Here is a 20,460-nt window from a genome sequence, read left to right as displayed (position 1 = left end):
ACTGTGTAAATCAGACAGCTGCAGTGAAGCTGAGATTGTCTGTTCTTCAGCCATCTCGTCTTTGTTGTCTTGACCTTAAAGTCTGATTTGGATTGTTCTGTTGTGTTACAGCGCAACACGAAGGTAAGTGCATGTTTTATCACGAAAGACACATTTTCTATCATGTTGTCAACCCAAAAAGTTTGCTCTAAGGGTTGCTCTAAAAGGTTGCACTAAAGTTGCCTATCCTGATCACGTATACTGTGATTTTATCTGCATTAGAAATTTGATTGTTTTTGTTTTTGAAAATGAACTGAAACTGCATGCATATTGTGTTTCTGATGATGACTGTCTGTCTGGGTCTGTGCTGTTAACAAATATTTGACAAAGCCACATATTGCCCTTTAGGCGGAGGATGAACGAACTCCAGAGGAAAAGTGTAAACTACGCACATCGTAAACCAGTCTTAAATCCATAAACCAGATGGGTGTCATGTCATCAAATTCTAATTTATGAACTATAACCGCGGTTGTTCAAGAACGAATATATACATCAAGCTAGAATATTTACATGATCAAGGCACATTATCACTGACTTCTAGAGCGAGTTTAAGACCACTTTAAATAAGTCCCGCTATAATGAAGCTGTCTCATTTGTGACAGTCTGCGAGGGAGCGCAACAGAACTCGATTAAGCGATGACTAATCTAAACGCCTCTGATTGGCCATTGCGTTAATAAGCTCTACACAGTCGTGTGTGATTGGTTATAATGCGCAACGCTGTAAAAACGAGTATAAAGAAAAATGTGGCAAATTGAGCAGATATTAATTCGGTGCCGCCATTGACACTTTTCATTACATTATATTTCACTTTTATTCGCGACAGTCGTAATATATTTAGTTTAATTGTGTTCAATTTGGTACTTTACCATTTCTGGCCCAAGCCCAATTTAATTCTGACCTTTGTCCAGCACAGCTCCGTCTATGCATAACTTACATAATAGTCTTTTTCTGTATTTGCCATGATTTGATGCGTTTTCCTGTTGAATTGTTCTGGGAAGTTGGTTCATTTTTTAAATGTTATTTTGTCACTATTTTGTTGTCATGCATGATATCTGATGATGGTAATTTAATACTATCACATTATTTTGGTAGTGAAAGTTTTGGGTGGATTTTTCTTGGAGTGGGCGGGTTTTGGAGAGCTTTTATGCTGGAAATCGTCGATCCCGATCCCAACGCTGACAACATTTCCGGTTTCATCAGAGTCACGTGATCCACCTGAAGCGCCAAACTTTGAACGAGCGGGTTCACCGACGGTGCATTCGACAAACATGTATGTTTTTTGACTAAGCAAGAAAATAATTCGAGCCATATTAAACTTTAAAGGTTTTTGTACGAAACGTACTCAGTGCCAGTCGAGTTATTTTGATATTAGAGGTTGTTTCTTCTCTGTTGTCTGTCATGTTTTGTAGGACGGAGCATAACATACCTATAATAGTTTTGAGCGATGATGATGATGATGATGAAGGGGACTTTCTGAGGACACACAACGACTCTTCTGTGCTGATCGTTGAAAATGAGAGGAACGACGCAGGTAATCTGTGTTATATTTGTTTTAACATGACAAACAAAACTAATGTTAAATGTTACATGGTGCACATTAACATGTAAGTTACGTTACAATAAAATAACTAAGTTAACTTACGTTGGACTCATATGGCAATACCATATTCTCTTTTACATGCTATATGTGACCTATGGTATTAATATTTTTTTTTCTCATATCATGGTAGTACCTCTTTAAATTTCGTCACAGTACCATAAATACCATGGTATATTAACATAGCAATCCTTCTGTTTCTCTTTGTTGCTCTCAGATGTATCTAAACATATTGAAGAGTTGGATGAAGACTTAGCCATCACATACTCCCAAACTGCAACAGTACTTCCACACGCAAGATATGACTGCACCCTGGCGTTCTGGTCAGTAAAGCAGAGAGGTTACTGTTGTGTTTAGAGGACTTGTGTTGTGTCTGTGAGTGTTTATGTGCCTTTGTGTGCTTGCTTGTTCTAGTCGTGCAGAGCAGGACATTTCAGGACCTCTACAAGATAATGCAAAGCACTGTGATCAATGCTTCTGCTATATCTGCGACAAACTGGCATCCACGGTGAGTTCACTGGCTTCTAACCCAAATCTAACCTAGGGTTTATGTATTCGAGTTCAGACTGCACGATTTTCAAAGTGGTCGGCTCACTGTTCAAGTGGTCACTTTTGACACTACATGACTATCTTGGCCAGCATTCAGTCGCTGCTGTGTTCACACTGCACGATGGATCGGCAACAGAAGGTTTCACACTGCATGACTTTACAATAGGAAGAATCACCTACCACTCTGTCTGGCATGCAAACTACATTTCACAACCAAACACCCGCGAGATGTGACAAGGTAACAACTAGGGGTGTAACGATTCACTCGTTTTCTCGATGCATCGATTACAAACCCTGTCGATTCATATGCATCGATCTTGAAACATGATTTTTGAATCGTGAATCGCCGATCTTGGACCGTAATCGATTCAAAATGATAAGAATCGAATGAATCCCGATTTCTATAGCGATTCAATGCTTTCAAAATGTATACACATTAAATTACTACACGCACGAATTAATGGAGACCTTGAAGAGTGTTCGTGAATCGTGCCTCTTATCTGTCCTTCACGCGCTTCACTGTTTACTTCCTGAGACTGTCTCAGGATTGCGCTAGCGCTCCGTTCGTCTCTGACGCAGCTGACGTGTGATCTATTGGACTCGTGGCCAGTAGGCCTAATGCTAACGTGAAGTAGTTTTACTTTTCTGTAGTTTGTCAATTATGGAAATGGCTCTCTGCATCTTACCGACGGAGTTACCGGAGTCGTCGACAGCTGTATTTATTGCATGGACGGAGCAGAAATGTAAGTGTCTAAATCATACGCACAGTTCCACTGAATGATAAATGTGTTTAAACAATGCGGATGAACCGAATATACGAAGGAAACTTTTAAAATTAACCACAGCATTAACAACGACCTTGAAATAAGAGCACGAGATTTATCTGATAATATGCATGAAAGTAGCCTAGCGTTTGTTTCATTAGCAAACAGACATCTGGCACGTTTTCTCTCAGAATCATTCGCTGATGGAGAGGAAAAGTTAAATAGAGATGAAGACGTTTTCACACTGAAAGAGAAGCGATCTCGCTCTCATAGACGTGCCAGGCTATATCTGCAGCTAAACTGAATAAAAGCAGAATGAACTGATGAAACCCACAAACAATTTATGAATGATGCAGTGCTAATTGACATTTATTACAGTACAGAAACTATAAAGTATATTTTCTACCTTATTCTGTGCAGTAAATTTAAATAATTGCTAATTAAATGTAGCCTAGTATATAAAACAATCATAAAATTGCCATTAGGAAAAAAATATCGATTACAAATGATTGATTATTGTCCAGCAGTGTATTTGATTTATTACAGCTAATTAAAAGTAATTAAAAAAGAAGATAATTCCTTTAAAAAAAATAATAATAATAATTATTATTATTATTAATATTAATATTATATAGGCTACATACATAAAATGATTGTATTTGACATTTCTGTCACTTCTGAAATTATGGCTACGCCCCTGGTGTGACAAAATGTTAGCTTATACATAATACTCTTAAAGCTCTTTTTTAAAAACTTGGCTTACATTTTTATGTATGCCATGTCGCATCATTAAACTAGCATTTAACAATGGACAAAAGTTTTTTTTTTTTTCTAACCTATGGTTCTCTAACCATAAATGCTACTGTAATTTGCCCCCTGACTAAGCATTTAAAGAATTTAGTAGAAGCATTTAAATAATCCCATGAATGCACTTAAAGAATGCAGAATCGAATCGTTATAATTGAATCGAATCGAATTTAATTGTGAATCAAATCTAATTTAATCGTTCTAAATTTGCAAAAATCGAAAACCTATGAATCGTAATCGAATCGAATCGCATCGCTGCCTTGCCAAAGATTCACAGCCCTAGTAACAACGCAATATCATGTGTGCAAGACCGGAGTTCTCACGTGAGATACCCCAGATGGCTCCTGCCAAATTTCTACAAATTTTCCTTCCATTTCTTGGGTCCAAATAGACCGGGAAGAAAGGATTTTTCTGAAACTAAGCCATGCTTGCTGATATTGTGGTTTATAACTCCTACCTGAACTCCCCGTTGCTCTGTATCTTGCTCTCTGATTGGCTGTTGGTCATCGCCGATGTAGTTTTCAGTCAGAATACTTTTCACACAGCATGATTTTGAATCGCCGACAGCTCCAGATATTAAGCATGCCAAATATCTCACGGGCGTCTGCGATTCTCTCAGATCGCGTCTTTGCTCATTCACACCGTGTGATTGTCACTCGCGTGAACAAGTACTGTTTACCTGTGATTTCAGGCATTTGTCAGCGATTTCTCAAAACCTGTCGGCGAGCCAAAAACTGAGCTAAAAAAGTGCAGTCTAAACTCTGCTTTAGTGGATGACACTTGTATGCAAATTTTGGGGACCATTAGAATGTTTTGTGACCTATTTTATAAATCAGCAAAGAAAATTTTCGATTACTGTATTATTTGTAGTGCTAATTACAGCATGCTACTCTTTTGGCATACTGTGTTTTTTTTTTTTTTGCATACTATTTAAAGTAGGTAAGTATTTAATTTTGGACACCGTGCCAGTTGCAGCTTAAACTGTTATGCAGTTTATCATCTTGCTTTCTCTGTAAGGGTGACAGGCTGTAAGCTAGTGCTGTATATCATTTTTAACTGTACCACAAAGTGACGTGGTGCAACCTTGTGCTCTGATAGATTTGAGCTACTGAAATGAAACTGGAAATTCACTTGTAAAATTACAGTCATCCCACACAATGGTAAGATTATCAAATATGATTGATCTGGGCCGTGATCCAGGGTAGTATCTTAAAACTGAAACATGCCTCAGAGAGTTACAAAAATTAGCTTTAAAGTAAAACACTGTTTTTTTACACACTTGATTTAAGCATCTGTCAAAAGCCAAATGTGTATTCCATGATAAAAACTTATGTAAGATTCTATGTAACTACAGGAAAATTAAAATAATGCATATGCAGTGGCATTGATTGAATGCACTGGTTACTGGTTTTATTCTTGCTGTTTCCAGGCTATTCTACACTCATTCGTAATGTCTAATAAAATTACACTAGAACAATTGAAATAATATACTGCAGTGTTCTTTCAGTATCTTTTTTTTATCATGATTTTTGTTGTGATTTTAGTTGCCTGTAACCCTGATTCCCCCCCTCAAAAGTGTACATACCAGACTAAAAACCAAGTCATTTTTTGTGTTTTTATTTAATAGTGCGAGCTCTGGACCATCCCTGGGATTTGCCACTGTAATGCCCATAAGCACAGCATCTACTGGAAAGCCCTCCGTGACAAGAGTCTGATGGGATTTCTGCATGAGTTGAACTTCACCTTTGACCCACTGGATATGGATTCAGACCTACGACGTGCAGGTATGTTTTCTCACTTGACTAAACTGCAGATTTATTGTTTGCTAGTCACTAGGGGTGTGATGAGACCCTTTCAGATAAGATGAGACTAGGTTCACAAGGACGAGACGAGACAAAAAATGTTAACTTTTTTTTTTTTTTTTTAAGAAATCCTCAATGATTAAATATATAGGGGAAAAATTGTATTTCAACTGAAAACACAAAATGCAAAAAATATTTTTTTCAATACCTTTTCTATTTTAATACATTTTATTCAGGTATAAACATATAAACACTACAAAAGGTTTTGCCACAAACTCAGCTGACAGACAAGTAATTGCACAAAATTATAAATAGTATACATAAAAATAATGAACAACCCATATATCCCTTTAAAGTGGAAGTGAAGCAGTCAGTCAAGTTAATTTTTTTTAGTAAACTGATTTCCACTTTAATAAAAAAAAATATGTATAATAAACATGATTAATGTATCCATTTAAAAAAAATAGCAGTGGTTCCTAAACTGGGGGACTCTGCAAGGCTGAGGGGTAGTTTTAAGGCCCTATGTAATCCATCAATTTTAAATTTAATTTTTTTTTTCTCAGTTTACATGTTTTTTTTTCTCAACTCCTCATGAAACGTATACATTTTCACATCAGTTTGAATTTTTCTTGACTCCTTTATAATAGTTTTTATAATAATTTTTATTTAAACTAATTCATTAAAATCATGAAACTAAGTATTTTCACATCAGTTTATTAAGAATTTAACAAAGATTATATTTTTAGGGCTATATGGAATTAAAATTTCTTACCATATTTATTTTTAACTTTTTTTATTATTAATTATTTAAATGCATTGAAATTGAATCTTTTTTTTTTAATCTTAATTTTGTTTTTCTTAAAGTAGCCTTACAGATGTTTTTTTTCCCCTCAGAAATTGTGTTGTGTATTTACCTTTTTCTGGTTATCAAATGTAGGCATAAACAATTCATTTAATTTATCTTTTAATTATTGAAAATAAGCAAACTCTTTTGGCAAAGAGCATGCTGGATTATTATTTAGATCGATTTTGTGGCTTAATATTTACAGATACCGGTACTAGTCCATATCACGATTTAAGGCTAATGACCTACTTTTAAATTAATTCAAAATTTTACACAATTTTCTGCGTTTTTTTGTTGCGGAAATCATAGGGTCCTACCCATGAAATGTTAGATTTTTTTTGTCACCATATTAATATTGTTATTGTTACAAAATTCTGTTTTAACATGTTTAATTAGTTGAATGCATTAAACAATTTATTCATTTTTTCCCCTCAGAAATTCTGTGATGTGCATTTCAATTTTTCTTATCAAATGAAGGCATGAAACTCTTTTAATTGTTTGGCAAACAAATGGAATATACTATTAAAATTAAAACATGGAAGAAATGTTGAGTGATTATCCAATCTGGACTTTTATTTTGACCGGTTGCCTTGAACACCTTTACAGTTCTGTGTATTTGATATGACTCTAGTTTTACTCAAATCAAACGATCAAATGCTCATGAGTTGACTCTTATAGTCACTAGGGGTGACTGTAAGACACATCGGATCTTGCGAGATGTCACACCCCTACTAGTCACTTTGCCAGCCTAAATCTTTGACTCATTTGTGTGTTTATCTGGCAGAAACTTCACTGCAGAAATTTGCTGGTAGCTTGGCAATGAAGTATGCAACTTTTTTGTTGGGGTTTGAGAGTCCCAACCAATCAGTGAGCTGTCGGTGCGCCTGTCACCACAAGATTAACAGCAATACACAGAGTCAAACCATTGGATGTAGAGGATGCTATCAACATCACTTTAAGGTCCTGGAGTATGAGTGAGTGGTCCTCCTTTTATATCATTTTCAAAAGTTGCTATTGTATTTTGTTAGTTATTTATCGTAAAATTATGAAATAAACCAAATCTTAAATTGGAGATTGTCAGTTTTATTTAAAATTTGTGTGTGTATTTGAGGAAACTGGTTTAAGGAATAAATGTTTTAAACTGTTATTATGGTAGCAAGATTTTATCAAAGTATGGTCAGGCAATATCAAGATTTTTGATCTTTAAAATGTATCCACAATTGACTTTTAAAGAAATATCGTAGTTCTGGAGCCTCTGTCTCAATATGCTGGACATGACATATTCACATCAAATGTTAACTAAGTGGTAGTGTTACATTAATAGGACACTGCACTTATTTTGCTGTCACAAAAGTACATTATTTGAATGTGCTTTAATGCCTTGCCCATTAAACATTTCATTTGCGTGCTGTTCTGAAATGCACTTTTTCTGGGTGCATACAGACTAAAAAGCTCGTCAGACAGCAAGTGATAAATACTGTTATTTCACATCTGATTGCACTGATACTGTCAAAAACACAAGTTTCACATATAAACTAGGGCTGCCCCCTAATAGTCGACTAACTGTAAGTCGACTAGAAGAGGCTTGGTCGACCAAAATGTAAATAGTCCCAGTAAATAAATAAATAAATAAAATCCACAGGAAGTGGTGAGGTCATGCAGTCCACGGGTCAGGTCATTAACGACTGGTCTTTGTGGTACCTCTAATCAATAGTGTTTTTTGCCATACAACACTAATTATAATTAGCAAATTTTGTAATCAGTGCATAAAAAATGAGTGCTTGCTATACTAAAATTGTTGTTTTTTGGTTTTGCAGTTACACTGTTGTGAGTCAACATATCAAAATGTTTTTGAATGAAGCAAAGAAAGAGAATCCAAAGGCTTGTGTTGTAATGCTGCTAGGGGCTATTAAGCTTTTCGCCAACCACACAGCTCCTGGGTAATGTATTTACGCTGTTGCACATTCTGACCCGTCTTTATGATGTAATGTAGAATTACAGCTCTTAGTGTGTTATCTCTTTGCAGAAATATACATGCTACTAAAACTGTATCTGCAACCGTGTCAATGCTCCTTTGGAGGTAATGATTTAAACAAAAGTTATTTTGTGATTTTACTTGGAGTTTACGTTTTCTTAAACCGCGTTTGTCTTCCAGATTTTTGACAAAAGTGTGGATGCTTTTAGTTGGCTTTGAGTTTTCTGGCTCTTTTATAAAGCAGCTAGAGTCTTTCTACAAGAAGTTTCATATTCCTTCAAGTTGCACATTGCCAAAAAGGTACCACCACAACAGAATTTCCTTTTTTTCATCCAAAAATGAAATTCTAATCATCATTGGCTCCCCTTATGTTGTTTCCTAGATTAAAGTATCTGCTTGCTAATACACTAATTGTTCAGTTGTGACCTGCAATTGATTTTTTATTTTTTTGGCTGCAGTCTGTGTGTGCTACCTTGGGATGATCCCTTGCTGTCTGCTGTGATGAAAGGTCAAAACATCACTGGAGTGAGGCAGGGCAAAGGTCGAAGGCATCAAGTCTTGTTTGAACCTCTGGTCGTGATTCAAGCAAGAGTCTGTAAACTTCAACAGCAAAACAAGTAATGCTTCTTCCTTAGTCTACTTTTTAATGCTTCGTTTACTTTTAAAGTGCTATTCGTTTACTTGAATTATATGTGCAATAAGTTATAGAGGCCTGCAAAGAATCTTCATACCCAAATCTCAGCAGCTGTTGAATTCAAATATCGGTTTCTGTGCATATTTCAAACAAATGTTTGTTTTTTTTTGTTTGAAAAAAGATAAATATTACAATGACCAATAATAATGTAGCGGTGTTCCAGAGATTTTCCCTTGTAAACACCACAGAAAAATAGTTTGGAGATTTTGTGTGAACTAATGATTATTATTAGTTATTTTGTAAGTGTCATTGCTGGAGCCCTTGCCAACTCTAATAAAATTATAATCAACATCATGTTTGTTAGGTACCGTGAGTTGGCTCGCTATCTCAAAGTTGTCAAAAGCATCAATAATCCCACGTGAGTTACAGCTGCATGTCATGAATATACATTGAGTTATATACTCAGATTATTGTTATTACTATTTATGGTCCAATCTGTCATTGAATTTCTGTCTGTCTGGGATTTAGGCTGCAGAAAATGAAAGACTTGGTTCCCCTCTACCTGTGCAAGGTAAATTGAAATAAAGCCATTTCCCACATTGCTTTTTACATTAATACATTGCATTTTCACAATTATACACTCCTCTTCAGCCATTAAAAAAATAAGTTACCAAAAAATTTATTTACTCACCCGTGCATTCCAAGATGTAGATGTTTTTTTTTTTTCATTGGAACTTGAAGATATTTAGCAGTGCAAACAGCTGATAAAAACATCACAACAATCCACAAGTAATCCACATCAGACCAGCCCATCAATGATCCTCATATTAAGTGTAAAACTGTAGTAAAACAATGTTTTTAACTTTAAACTGTAGCTTCCAGATCTAAAGCCATTTCGTCTGAATCAGGAGAGAAATATGCATAGATCAAGCATTATTTACAAGTGAAAAAAGTCCAAAACAAACAGGATATAGACTCTTCACTGGAGGGTTATTGTGGACTTGAGGTGATGGTTTAAAGTTAAAACGTCTTGATTGATTCTTAGAAGCATGCAGCTTTTTATTTTGCAAGACCGTTTATTAATGGATTGGAAAGAATTACTTGTAGATTGCTACGTTTTTATTAGCTGTTTGGACTTACAGCAACGTTTCAATCCATTGGTGATGTAATTTAGAATTTCTCAAAATCTGTTGTAATCAAGAAACAAACTCACTCAACTTCAGGACATCCAAAATCTAGATATGTTCTAAGCAAACTTAAATTTGTGTAAACTATCGAAGTTATGGAGTTTTCTAACTTATTGATGCAAGGGATTTGAGGTCAACTTCCAAGGACCTTTTTCTTAAAATATTGTGCCAGCGCAAACCCTCCTTCGCATTAAAAAACTACTGTCAGGATTTACTAAAGGCACACAGTAGGAAATTGGCACTGAAAAGCTGTGGACACTTTTTTTTTTTTTTTTTTTTTGGCGCAACTCGCCATTTTGAATATTTATTTGTAGGAGTTTGACTTTGGATGAATACATTTACGGGAGAAGAGTATTTAAATGATTCATGCAACATGATTTACTAAGATTTGCGCTTGTCAATTCACTGGTATTTGTGGCATTATTTATCAACCCAAAAAAGCATGTCTTAAAGCAGAAGGTAATTTGCACAGCTCTTGGTAGATTGCGCTGGTCATTATGGAAATGAGATGTTTTGTCTGTTTTCTTTAATGTGCACCTTGACAGTAGATTACCCACAGAATTTTCCCCTCCCATCAGTGCTTTAATGGAATTACGCTCAAACGCTAATTTGCCCTGTTGAGTAAATCTGGTCTATAATCTTTATTACATTTTTTTTTTTTCTATCAAAAAAGATGAAGTGGGTTGTGGTCCCCAGGTTAAAAACACTTCTGTGTTTAAATTATACTCAATGTTTGCATATAATCAATCAATGGAAAAGTTAATGAAGGTGATTGTAAAAATGCCATTTTTTGAGTGTTATGTTTGTGTGTTTAGGATGGTGACTACAGTGGTGCAGTCTGCCACATGCTATCACTAATGCCCGGTGCCACATGCCTTGCTTCCCGTCTCACACCTCAACAGTTCAGAGCTTATCTCAGAATTCTCTCATCAGGCCTCGCCCCTGATGTAGCTCAAGAATTTGATGCAGAAAACGGCCATATGATCATACCTGATCCTTTACAGAGCACTAAGTGGACACCAATCGAAGGTAGAGAATTAACAACACTCTTATCCTCGTCAGAAACATATAAAGAAACAAAGTCTGATTCTGGCCAGAAGGTTCAAATCATAGGAGCTAATCACCATTGTGTTGCAAAAGCACGTAAAGGAATAGTTTTCTTTAATAGTCATTAAAGAAATGTAAGAAACCCTGACAACTCATAATACAGTTTATGTACATTTAAGTAGCAGGTGTATCCAACTGGTTTGTTGAGGGATCATGACTAACGTGGGGACAAATGTGACATTTCACCCTCTGCTAACAAATAGGTATAGATATTTTTAAATATCTTAATATTGTAGGCCTTTTATTTACAAAGTAGGAAAGCAAGAGAAACTTAAAAGGTATGCCATTTTTGTTAATATCAACCCATATAAGGAAAAACATGGACATTTAATACAGAAATGCTGTTTGACATGAATATACTTTTCCTGTGTTTAATCTAATTCATGTATTTAACTTTTTTCCTATTTGGTGAGGAAAATCTAGCTGTACATTTGCACACTAGTTTCTCAGTTCAGTAGTGAGTGCTGGAAGAACAGGATTGAAAACGCTGCAGATTTGCAGCTTGACAGTCACTGATCACATAATTGAGATGAATTATTTTTTGTTTTAGTTAAATTAGTGGTGACTTTCAAATGGTAATGCTTACTGTCTGATTTTTTTTCTGTACTTTTATTGAAGGTTGATCACGTAATTTGAGATTAATTATCTTTTTTTTTTAATTAAATGAGCGGTGACTTTCAAATGTAATGGTTAATGTGCGATTTGTTTGTGCTTTCATTGAAGGTTCAAATTCATTCAAGATGATGGAGGTGCTAAAGTTTGCACTGAGGGTTCTGGACTGTAACAGCATTGTTTTTGCTGATGTAGGTAAAATGGTATATAATGTTATTTTGTGTTAACTTAACATTTCATGTGCAACAGCGAAGTTGACTTTTGGGTCACATCTGAATTCAATAATTTTACATTACCATTTTATTTATTTATTGCTGGCCACCAACATGTTTTTTGAGTTTGTTAACTGAAACATAAATTTGTCAATTTGTGTATTTAGCTTTTTTCTCTTGCATACCGAATGTGCAGCACACAGCTCAGGTCAGGCCATCCTTAAAAATATTCTTGTTTGCCATAACCCGACCGACCCTGTCAATTTAGGACCGACTCAATTAAAAAAAAAACCCGTGATGTCATCTATGTTTACACGGATGTCACACTGTGGCCTGTGTGTTCGCTTTGTCTCCTCTCATTCACTGTCAGAGTCAACGGTTCGCGCTTAGTAATGATGGCTGCTGCTGCAGTAAACAATGTTCGCGGTCACTGTTTAAAGTCATATGGGTTCGGTCACCATAATACATCTAAAACATTCATTAAAACCGCTCTACACCGCTTTAACTTGGCACGAAGTTCTGGAAAAACTGTGCCCAGATCTTTTCCCATCCCTTCTCCCGTCTAGTCTAAAACCGTGTCTGTGTCGACTGTCACTTTATGTTCGAAAATCTATTGCACGAATCGATTGGACCAACCAACTCAAGTTTCGAAAACAAAAATAGGAAATTGATTTTAACGACCCTCTCTCGGAGTGCGTCCAGGTGTTTTTTTTTTTTTTTTTTTTTTTTTTATACAGCAACTGCAGCTTCGGACACACGCATAACAGCAAATAATACTTCTGCACAGTGTTTCTCTTTTTACAACAGAAATGTGAATTCTGCCGGTATTTCAGACAGTCTCATGCATACAGATACAGATTCGGCTAGAATTTCCTAGGGCTGTCAAAATGGCAGAAAAACGAAATTCGAATTTTTTACTTAAATATGATCAAACTTCGAATTGTATTCGAATTTAAAATGCATAATTTCAGTTAGGGTGAAGAAGCTTTTTGCTTCTCTTCTGAGGCCTCAAGATGGAACAAAATATTACTGCACGTTTATTCAAAGCATTAGAATACATGACTCTGAAAAAACAACATATTTAAAATAATTTTTATGAACCAATTAAGTTGCTTAAAGAACTATAAACAAAACAGTGTCATGTATGCATGTGTTGTTAAATAAAAAGGGCGGAAAACCAGTCACACAGAATAATTTTTTTCATTTATAAACATGAGATGCAGTGGGATGTGGAACAAAAACCCAACATAAAGTCTCGAGATATTTTTAGAAAATTAAATTAAATACATTCATTTTACATGTCTTTCTAAACATGCGGCTCTCTTGTGCGAGACGCGAGTCCAACGGTGTCCCTCTAGAAAATGCGCGAAATATGCGTTCAGTTTTGATGTTAACAATATAGGGGTGTAACGGTACGCAAAAATCACGGTTCGGTACGTACCTCGGTTTTAAAGTCACGGTTCGGTTCATTTTCGGTACAGTAAGGGAAAGAAATGCAAACATTAAACTGCAGGTTGTTTATTACTATAAACTTTTTTTTACAATTTGTTTACACTTTTTTTTTTTTTTAATACTTAATAAAATATATATAAAATAAAAAAGAATAAGAAATAAAATACTGCTGCAAAGTTCTCCACTAAATAAAATACTCTGTCTCAAACCAATATCATATAATAAAATATAATGAAAAATATAAATAACTATGATTACAGTGCAGCATTACCAATCCCGGCTTGTAGGCCTGCTGATATTTAAAATATATATATTATAACTTTTCCAAAGTGAAAAGTGCTGTCAACAGTTTTAGTTTTTAGACCTGCTCAGATTTCGTTAATGCGTTGCACCGATCAGAATTAAGAGCAAAGGTCTGTTTAAATGCCGACAGGAGCTGCGTTTGAATTACAATCATTTTTTTCCTAGTTGTAGTGATGTTCACACTAGCGTGATGCCTTTTGAAAACCTTAGGCCAGTGACACACTGGCATATTGCACCTGTCAAACATAGTCTATTTTGCCGTCAATACTGTTGACGGTGTCCTTTAACAGTAGGTTTTATATTTATGCTCAACATGATATTGTTGTCGTGAAGACAAGATCCTGGTCTGTCAGTGCCTCGGCGGCCTCCCTCTGTCCCCCACAGTAGCAGCAGCGCGCCAGCGCCACGTCAGGCACAAGAAAACACGAAGCAGCCGTCACGCAACTGTCGAGCTCGTCCGCCTTTGAAAGTTGTGTAGACACGGCTGTGTGCGCGGCGAGATGGAATGGAACACGGACTGTGAAATACCGGGGCTCATAAGGCTCCTTAATGCACACCTAAAATTCGAATGCAACAGCCATGTTGAAGCCTGTAGTAAATGTTTTGCATTATGGCAGTCCACTCTGCTTATTTTTTTTCTTAAATGTTGTAGAGCCCTGCACGGGCCTCAAATCTAGGCCCGAGCCCGGCCCTGGCCCGAGACGCTCAGGCCCTAGCCCGACCCGTGTCCGACAGCTCATCAGAATTATCAGCCCGTGTTTTTATTTATTTATTTTATTACACAGCAGAAGCCTGCCCTATTTGCAACAATTAAAAAATGGGTCAGTTTTGTGTTATGTTTCTTTTCATTTCTTTATCAAGTTAATTTAGAAAAATGTTTGGAGCATTTTTTTTTTTAATGAAGATTTACGTTAATCAGCCAAGCCGACAGCGAGTAGCCTAAAACATATTTAATCAATTAAGCCTCTCAAATTAACGCTAATACTTTACTTGGCTACAATAAAATCCATATAAAACACTTCAAGCATATCACACAGACAGTTAGTTTAACATATGTTTATTTATTAAACCACAGTGAGTAGCCTAAAATAAAAAAAAAAATTGAAATACTGAGGCAGGCTCGCAACAGCGCTCGCAAACGAAATGAGAAATAGCCTACAATCTAAACAAATTAAATTAATTAAAAACAAACTTGCAGGTTATCTTACCTCAAAAATGCACCACAGAACATGTCCATTCTTTTTTTCCATTAGTTTCCAACAGTTAAACAAAAATAAAGTCCAGTCAAATGAAAAGTTAGAACAGTCTCTTACAGAGCATCGTGGAGAAAAAGAATAGCATCCAGAGTGGAAGGTTTTAACCCAGTCCTCCTCTCTTCTATCACTCTTCCCGCTGCGCTGAAGACACGTTCGCTGCTGCTGCTGGTGGGACACTAAACACAGAGCGAGCCAGTCTTGACAGTTGCGGTAGTAGGGTCTCGTGCTGTTTCCACCATAGCAGCACATCTCGTCCATCACCTTCCATTTTGTGTTTGAGGCGCATGTATTGCTGTACTTCGTCGTCATCCTCATCCTGCTCCACAATGTTTTCAAACTCGGCCAGCACTCTCTTCTTTCCTGCGTGGCCCGCAACAACAGGTGCAGACACAGAAATGCTCGCCGCTGCATGAATCATCATTTTATAATTATTAGTTGGCCAACTAGGCTATGATTAATACATTATTTTAGAGGCCTATAATAGCTACTACTACAATAAGTGGATATAAGTGAAGTATAATCGTGGGTTGCGCTGACGGAAAAGCGTGCGTGCGTGCGTGAGACTGTCATGTCAGTATGTCAGTATAATTATAACAGGTTGAATTATCAGATTATGAAAGTTATGAGGTTATGAAATGTCTATGTTTGTTTTTCTATCGTCGACGTCAACTTCTCATTTTTTTATTTTTTATTAATGTCTAAAAATATAAATAGAAGGATATCCCAAAAAAGACCCCAGGCCCGGCCTGCATGTGAGCTATAACGTGAAAATTGGCCCGAAGCCCGGCCCTAGGGGCATAAATAAGTCTGGGCCCGTCGGGCTGAAATGCAGGGCTTTAAAATGTTGCACTCCTGTTTGTCATTGTGCACGTAACTTCACGCCAATAAATCATCAGAAATATTGGTCTTTACATTCGTCCTGCCTGTTGTCCATGGATTTACCTATATTTGGTGTTATTTGCTGTATAAAACTTTAGACATGCAAAATCGATTTTACAATCGATTCAATGAACACTTGTCACTCAAATCAAACAGGGTTTTTTTCACAAACAACCCAACAACCCAAATAAGCAAAGTAAACTGTCTCTCATTTGTAGGTTGCATTGCGGTGGATGCAAGTAAAACGGTTTAATAGTACCTCATTTTTTTTCTTCTCACCTGAAACTCATGCAATAAACATGTTTTTGACAAAGATTTTAATTTGTTTGTGGTCTGTATAGCCTGCATCAAAATGAGGTTTGCAATGATGCGCCCGAAGGCAGGGGTTAAAGACCCAGTCAGTGATGTCACGACATGCTAATTTGTTTAAATTCATACCTAGGTCATCACCATCACCAAAATTTTCCTTTTTTTTTTTTTCATTGAATCTTGAAAAAAAAAAAAATAGACTGACCTACCGACTCATTGTCATTAGTTTTTTTTCCTTAACTCTTCATGTGTGTTGGTTTAGTACTCGCTTTGCAACTAGAGTGTGCTGTCAGTGTCTTTTCAAGGTCTGGCTGCTTTTATAGTGCATGTCTCTGTTTTTTAGTCAGAAACGTGGGTGTATCTGCTCAGCGTTGTCAATTCCAGTTTTACTACTCCAGATGGTGTTCCTATTGGTGCATTCTATGCCGAGCCTGACGCCACCTTTCAAACGGTGAGAGAAATGTGCTTATTTAGTGTCTGTCTGGATGGGGAGAGGATTGAAAAACATCCTGAGATGTTATGATGGAGACTGATAGTTGTTTGTTTCTGCTCAGGTGACCAGAGAGGCTGCAAGTGCGATTCTTGAGGAGTTGACGACAACTTCCCGTATACAGATCCCCAAAACCTTTGAACGTGTGAGTTTTAATGAATTAAATCTTTGCTATTTTTTTCTTTTTTTCCTGTTTTTTAATGACGTAATATATGTGGGAAAGAACAATATCCAAGGTTCGTACAGTAATGAAAAACCTGGCAAAGTCATGGAATAATAAAAGGTTTAGGAAAAATAAATAAACCTGGAAAAGTCGTGGAAATCTATTTCACAAATCTGTGTATGATATAATTGTTTAATCATGTTCTGGATTTTTTCACTACAGTGTACAATTGTCACTTGCCTAATCGAGTCATGAATTAAGCAATTAACAATATTCAGTGATGTGACATGTTCTCTGCGTAGAGTAGTGTTTTTTACAAAAAAAATAGAAAGCAAACACGTATCATCAATAGATATTTTAGTTACAATATAATGGACAATTTTAGTTACCATATAATAATTTGACAGACTTTTTTATTCTTGGTAAAATAATGGAACATTTAGGTCATGAAAATAGTCTCAAAAATCACGGAAAGTTTTTAGTAAAAATGTGCAAGATCCATGAATATTTATAAAGCAGGGTGTCTGATGCCCATAATAATTATGTCTGTCTTTGTCATGTTTCATTGTATATTACAATGTTCTTAGTTATTTTGGAACAAAAATGGAAAAATATACTTTATATTAATCAATTGAACAAATACAAATTGTAATATAAAAATACAAGATAGGATTGTTTTGGTTCAAGCTGTTTTTATTTCGTGTTTATTTAATATGAAAAATGTCAACATTGAGACTTTGCCTCCATTTCAGAACAAGCAAACCTTGTGTAATTTAATATATTCTTTTATTTAAAAAAGTTATATACACAGTGTGTCTCATATGACCCCAAAAAACATCAAAAGGATAACCAATGCAGGTTTATTTTTACAGGCTGATTTGTTCATGTTTACAGAGGGTGTCAGTTAATCTGGCAGTGACTGTTTATTTGATTTTGTTTCGATTTTAATTTCATTTTTACCCATGCTTCTGATTCTGAATATGCCTGACATTGGTTAGATGGTTAGATGTTATTCATGAGTGTTTGGTTATTGGTGTAGCATGTAATGTTGATTTCCTCTTCTCATTAGGGTTATCCTGACCAGGCTAGACTGCTGTTGGCCACTCAGGCTTTGGTACTGCGCATTTTCCACTCACAGCTCAAGCCCATCCTCAGCATCATCATGGCTTTCAGGGTGCTTCTTTTTTTCTAGTTTTTAGTCAACCAGTTCAAACTTTCTATTTACAGCTAGAGACAAAAATAAGAAATGCTGAAGTATTATTATTGTATCATCCCATGTAAAATTCAGTAGTCTTGATTATGTGGACTCTTTTGTGTAATTATACGTTTGCCTTCAGTTCAACCTTTGGGCGCTCCGTTGGTTCTTCTTCAGTCTTCTGGTGAGGCCGGATGTGCTGCACTACCTCCTTTGTGGTCTTCTGGAGGAACTGTCTGATGAGCGATACCAGCTCCTACAGAGGTAAGGGTGTGTGCTTGCACACATTAACCAAAACAAAAACTTAATGTTAAGCATGAACATCCTCTATGTCTGTTTCAGAAAGTGGATTGAATCCGAACATTCCCTGGTTGCGTACTTCCTCTGCATGTACTTTTGGGAAAACAGCATAGTCCTGGACCATAACACCTATCCCATCAATAGCTTGCTTGCCACTTGGAATGAGTAAGAAGCAGCAGTCCATCACTATAGTATAGTCCTAAGTCATGTAATGCATGCTTTATTACATAATCATCTAGATATCTGGAACATACTTTAGCAAAGAGTGTTATAGATGCATGAATGTTAACCCTTAACTGTCACTGTCCCGTATATGGGGCACCTAAGTTTACTTCAAAATGTTACCAAAAATCCTGTTTATTGTTAAACTGTTGTTAAAAATTGTGTAGGAACAGTAATAGATTAATTTATGACAAGAGTACCTCCAAACACACATAACAGGTCTTCTGACCTTTGTCAAAAAAAAAATCTTCTTTGCTTCCTTTTTCCCTATCACTTGTATTAGTAACCGTCATAAATTATATATCATTTGAAACTTCCAAATTCATCCTGTGAAAACCATTTTGAAATCGGACACTGCGTTATCATAGAAATCGTTCTTTAAAATCTTTTGGTGGGCTCATCCCTCTTAGTGGGAGTGTCATATTCCTAATATATTATGGTCTTTTAGAATTAAAACTTTTCATAATCTTGACAAAATACATATCGTTGGAAATTTCAAGATTGCGTTTTTGGTGGTTTCTTATTTTGTCATAGACTTAATATTGAGAGAGAAATAGATACATTTGTGACAGATTAATGCATCAAAAATATTCAATGTGGTTTGAGTAGCACCCGGTGGCTGTTTGTGGTATAACGCCTAAACAAAATTGCATAGGATTTTTGAAAGGTTTTTTTTTTTTTTTAAATCAACTTCAAATTTGAAACACAACTTACTTAGACATATGGCTTTAATTTTATAGCAATTTTGGATTAAAGCATATGTTATAAAATATTTAAGTACAGTACAAAAAGTACAGGACATTTTCTTAACAGTAAATATAAACTTCTTTTAACTTCATTTTTAAAATAAAAAGTAACTTCTGCAATAATCTGCAGATTGTCTTCTTTAAAAGGAAACCAACTTTAGGTTTGTATTAAAAAACGTTTACAAATTATAACAATTTAAGTAAGAATAGTGTACTTGCACACCTATGTTCAAAAAGAGGGGGTGACAGTTAAGAGGCAGTTTCTAATGTAAAATTGCTTTGGATGTTTTAGATATACCTGATTTACATTTATCCAGAGGGATAACTTGAGTATTGCCACTATAAAGCAGTTTAGCAATAGTACATAACATATGAAAATGATAGTACATAATATATGAAAATGAATCTGTCATGTAATTTGCAAATGTACTGCGTTTGATTTTTAGATTGCACAACCCCTGGCAGCTAAACTTGAAACTGTATCTTGAGTGCAACGTAAGAATATTTTCTATTAATTCATGTCTTGGTGTAATGCAAACTTTCAAAAATATATTTGGCTAAATCTTAACTTGTTTTAAAGGTGAGCTGCTCTTCTCTCTCTTGCAGGTGGCCAAACTTACTCCAGAAAAACGTAAAATCCTGCATCTTATCCAACAGCAAGGAAAATAAGTGACCAACATCCTGTTTTAAAAACAAATTCTTTTAATGTACATACAGAGGGATTTAATGTTTTCATAGATAAGTGGCATTGCAGTTCATATTTTTTTTCTCCCTTTTTCCAGGCTTTTTTCCCCCTTTTAGGAATTAACCAATATTTTGCAATATTATGTGCCATTACAGATCTTTGATCAATATCTGGTGGATGTTAAATACAAACAGTTATATTCCACAACAGAACAATATAGCATGCGGATAATGTAAATGTACTGTTATTGCTGGGCAAAAGCAAATTTTCAATTGAAGGCAATAAAAGCGAAGCAAAACTACTGTATAGAACACAAATCATTGCCTAGTT

General features: G+C 35.7%; 1 protein-coding gene across 1 annotated transcript; it reads left to right on the top strand.

Moving 5' to 3' along the window:
* The first annotated feature begins 1,161 nt into the window (after nucleotides 1-1,161).
* On the top strand, nucleotides 1,162-20,431 carry zgc:112980 (uncharacterized protein LOC503706 homolog). Its single transcript, XM_059553603.1, has 21 exons — nucleotides 1,162-1,310; nucleotides 1,450-1,571; nucleotides 1,855-1,960; nucleotides 2,052-2,145; nucleotides 5,385-5,541; nucleotides 7,188-7,377; nucleotides 8,221-8,343; nucleotides 8,430-8,483; nucleotides 8,559-8,678; nucleotides 8,837-8,995; nucleotides 9,377-9,430; nucleotides 9,541-9,583; nucleotides 11,015-11,228; nucleotides 12,030-12,109; nucleotides 16,673-16,780; nucleotides 16,884-16,964; nucleotides 18,052-18,156; nucleotides 18,320-18,441; nucleotides 18,520-18,642; nucleotides 19,892-19,940; nucleotides 20,052-20,431. Coding segments are annotated over exons 1-21 (2,169 nt in total). The 5' UTR covers nucleotides 1,162-1,308; the 3' UTR covers nucleotides 20,115-20,431.
* The last annotated feature ends 29 nt before the right edge of the window (nucleotides 20,432-20,460 follow it).

Source organism: Carassius carassius, chromosome 7 (genome assembly GCF_963082965.1).
Source record: "Carassius carassius chromosome 7, fCarCar2.1, whole genome shotgun sequence".
NCBI lineage: Eukaryota > Metazoa > Chordata > Actinopteri > Cypriniformes > Cyprinidae > Carassius > Carassius carassius.
This window is presented reverse-complemented; position numbering and strand designations above follow the sequence as displayed.

What these genes read in the sequence shown, in the direction of transcription:
- zgc:112980 (XM_059553603.1), top strand. An exon ending in AAATGAGAGGAACGACGCAG is followed by an intron (nt 1,572 to 1,854) that starts GTAATCTGTGTT and finishes TGTTGCTCTCAG; the next exon opens with ATGTATCTAAACATATTGAA. An exon ending in TAAGTGGACACCAATCGAAG is followed by an intron (nt 11,229 to 12,029) that starts GTAGAGAATTAA and finishes CTTTCATTGAAG; the next exon opens with GTTCAAATTCATTCAAGATG.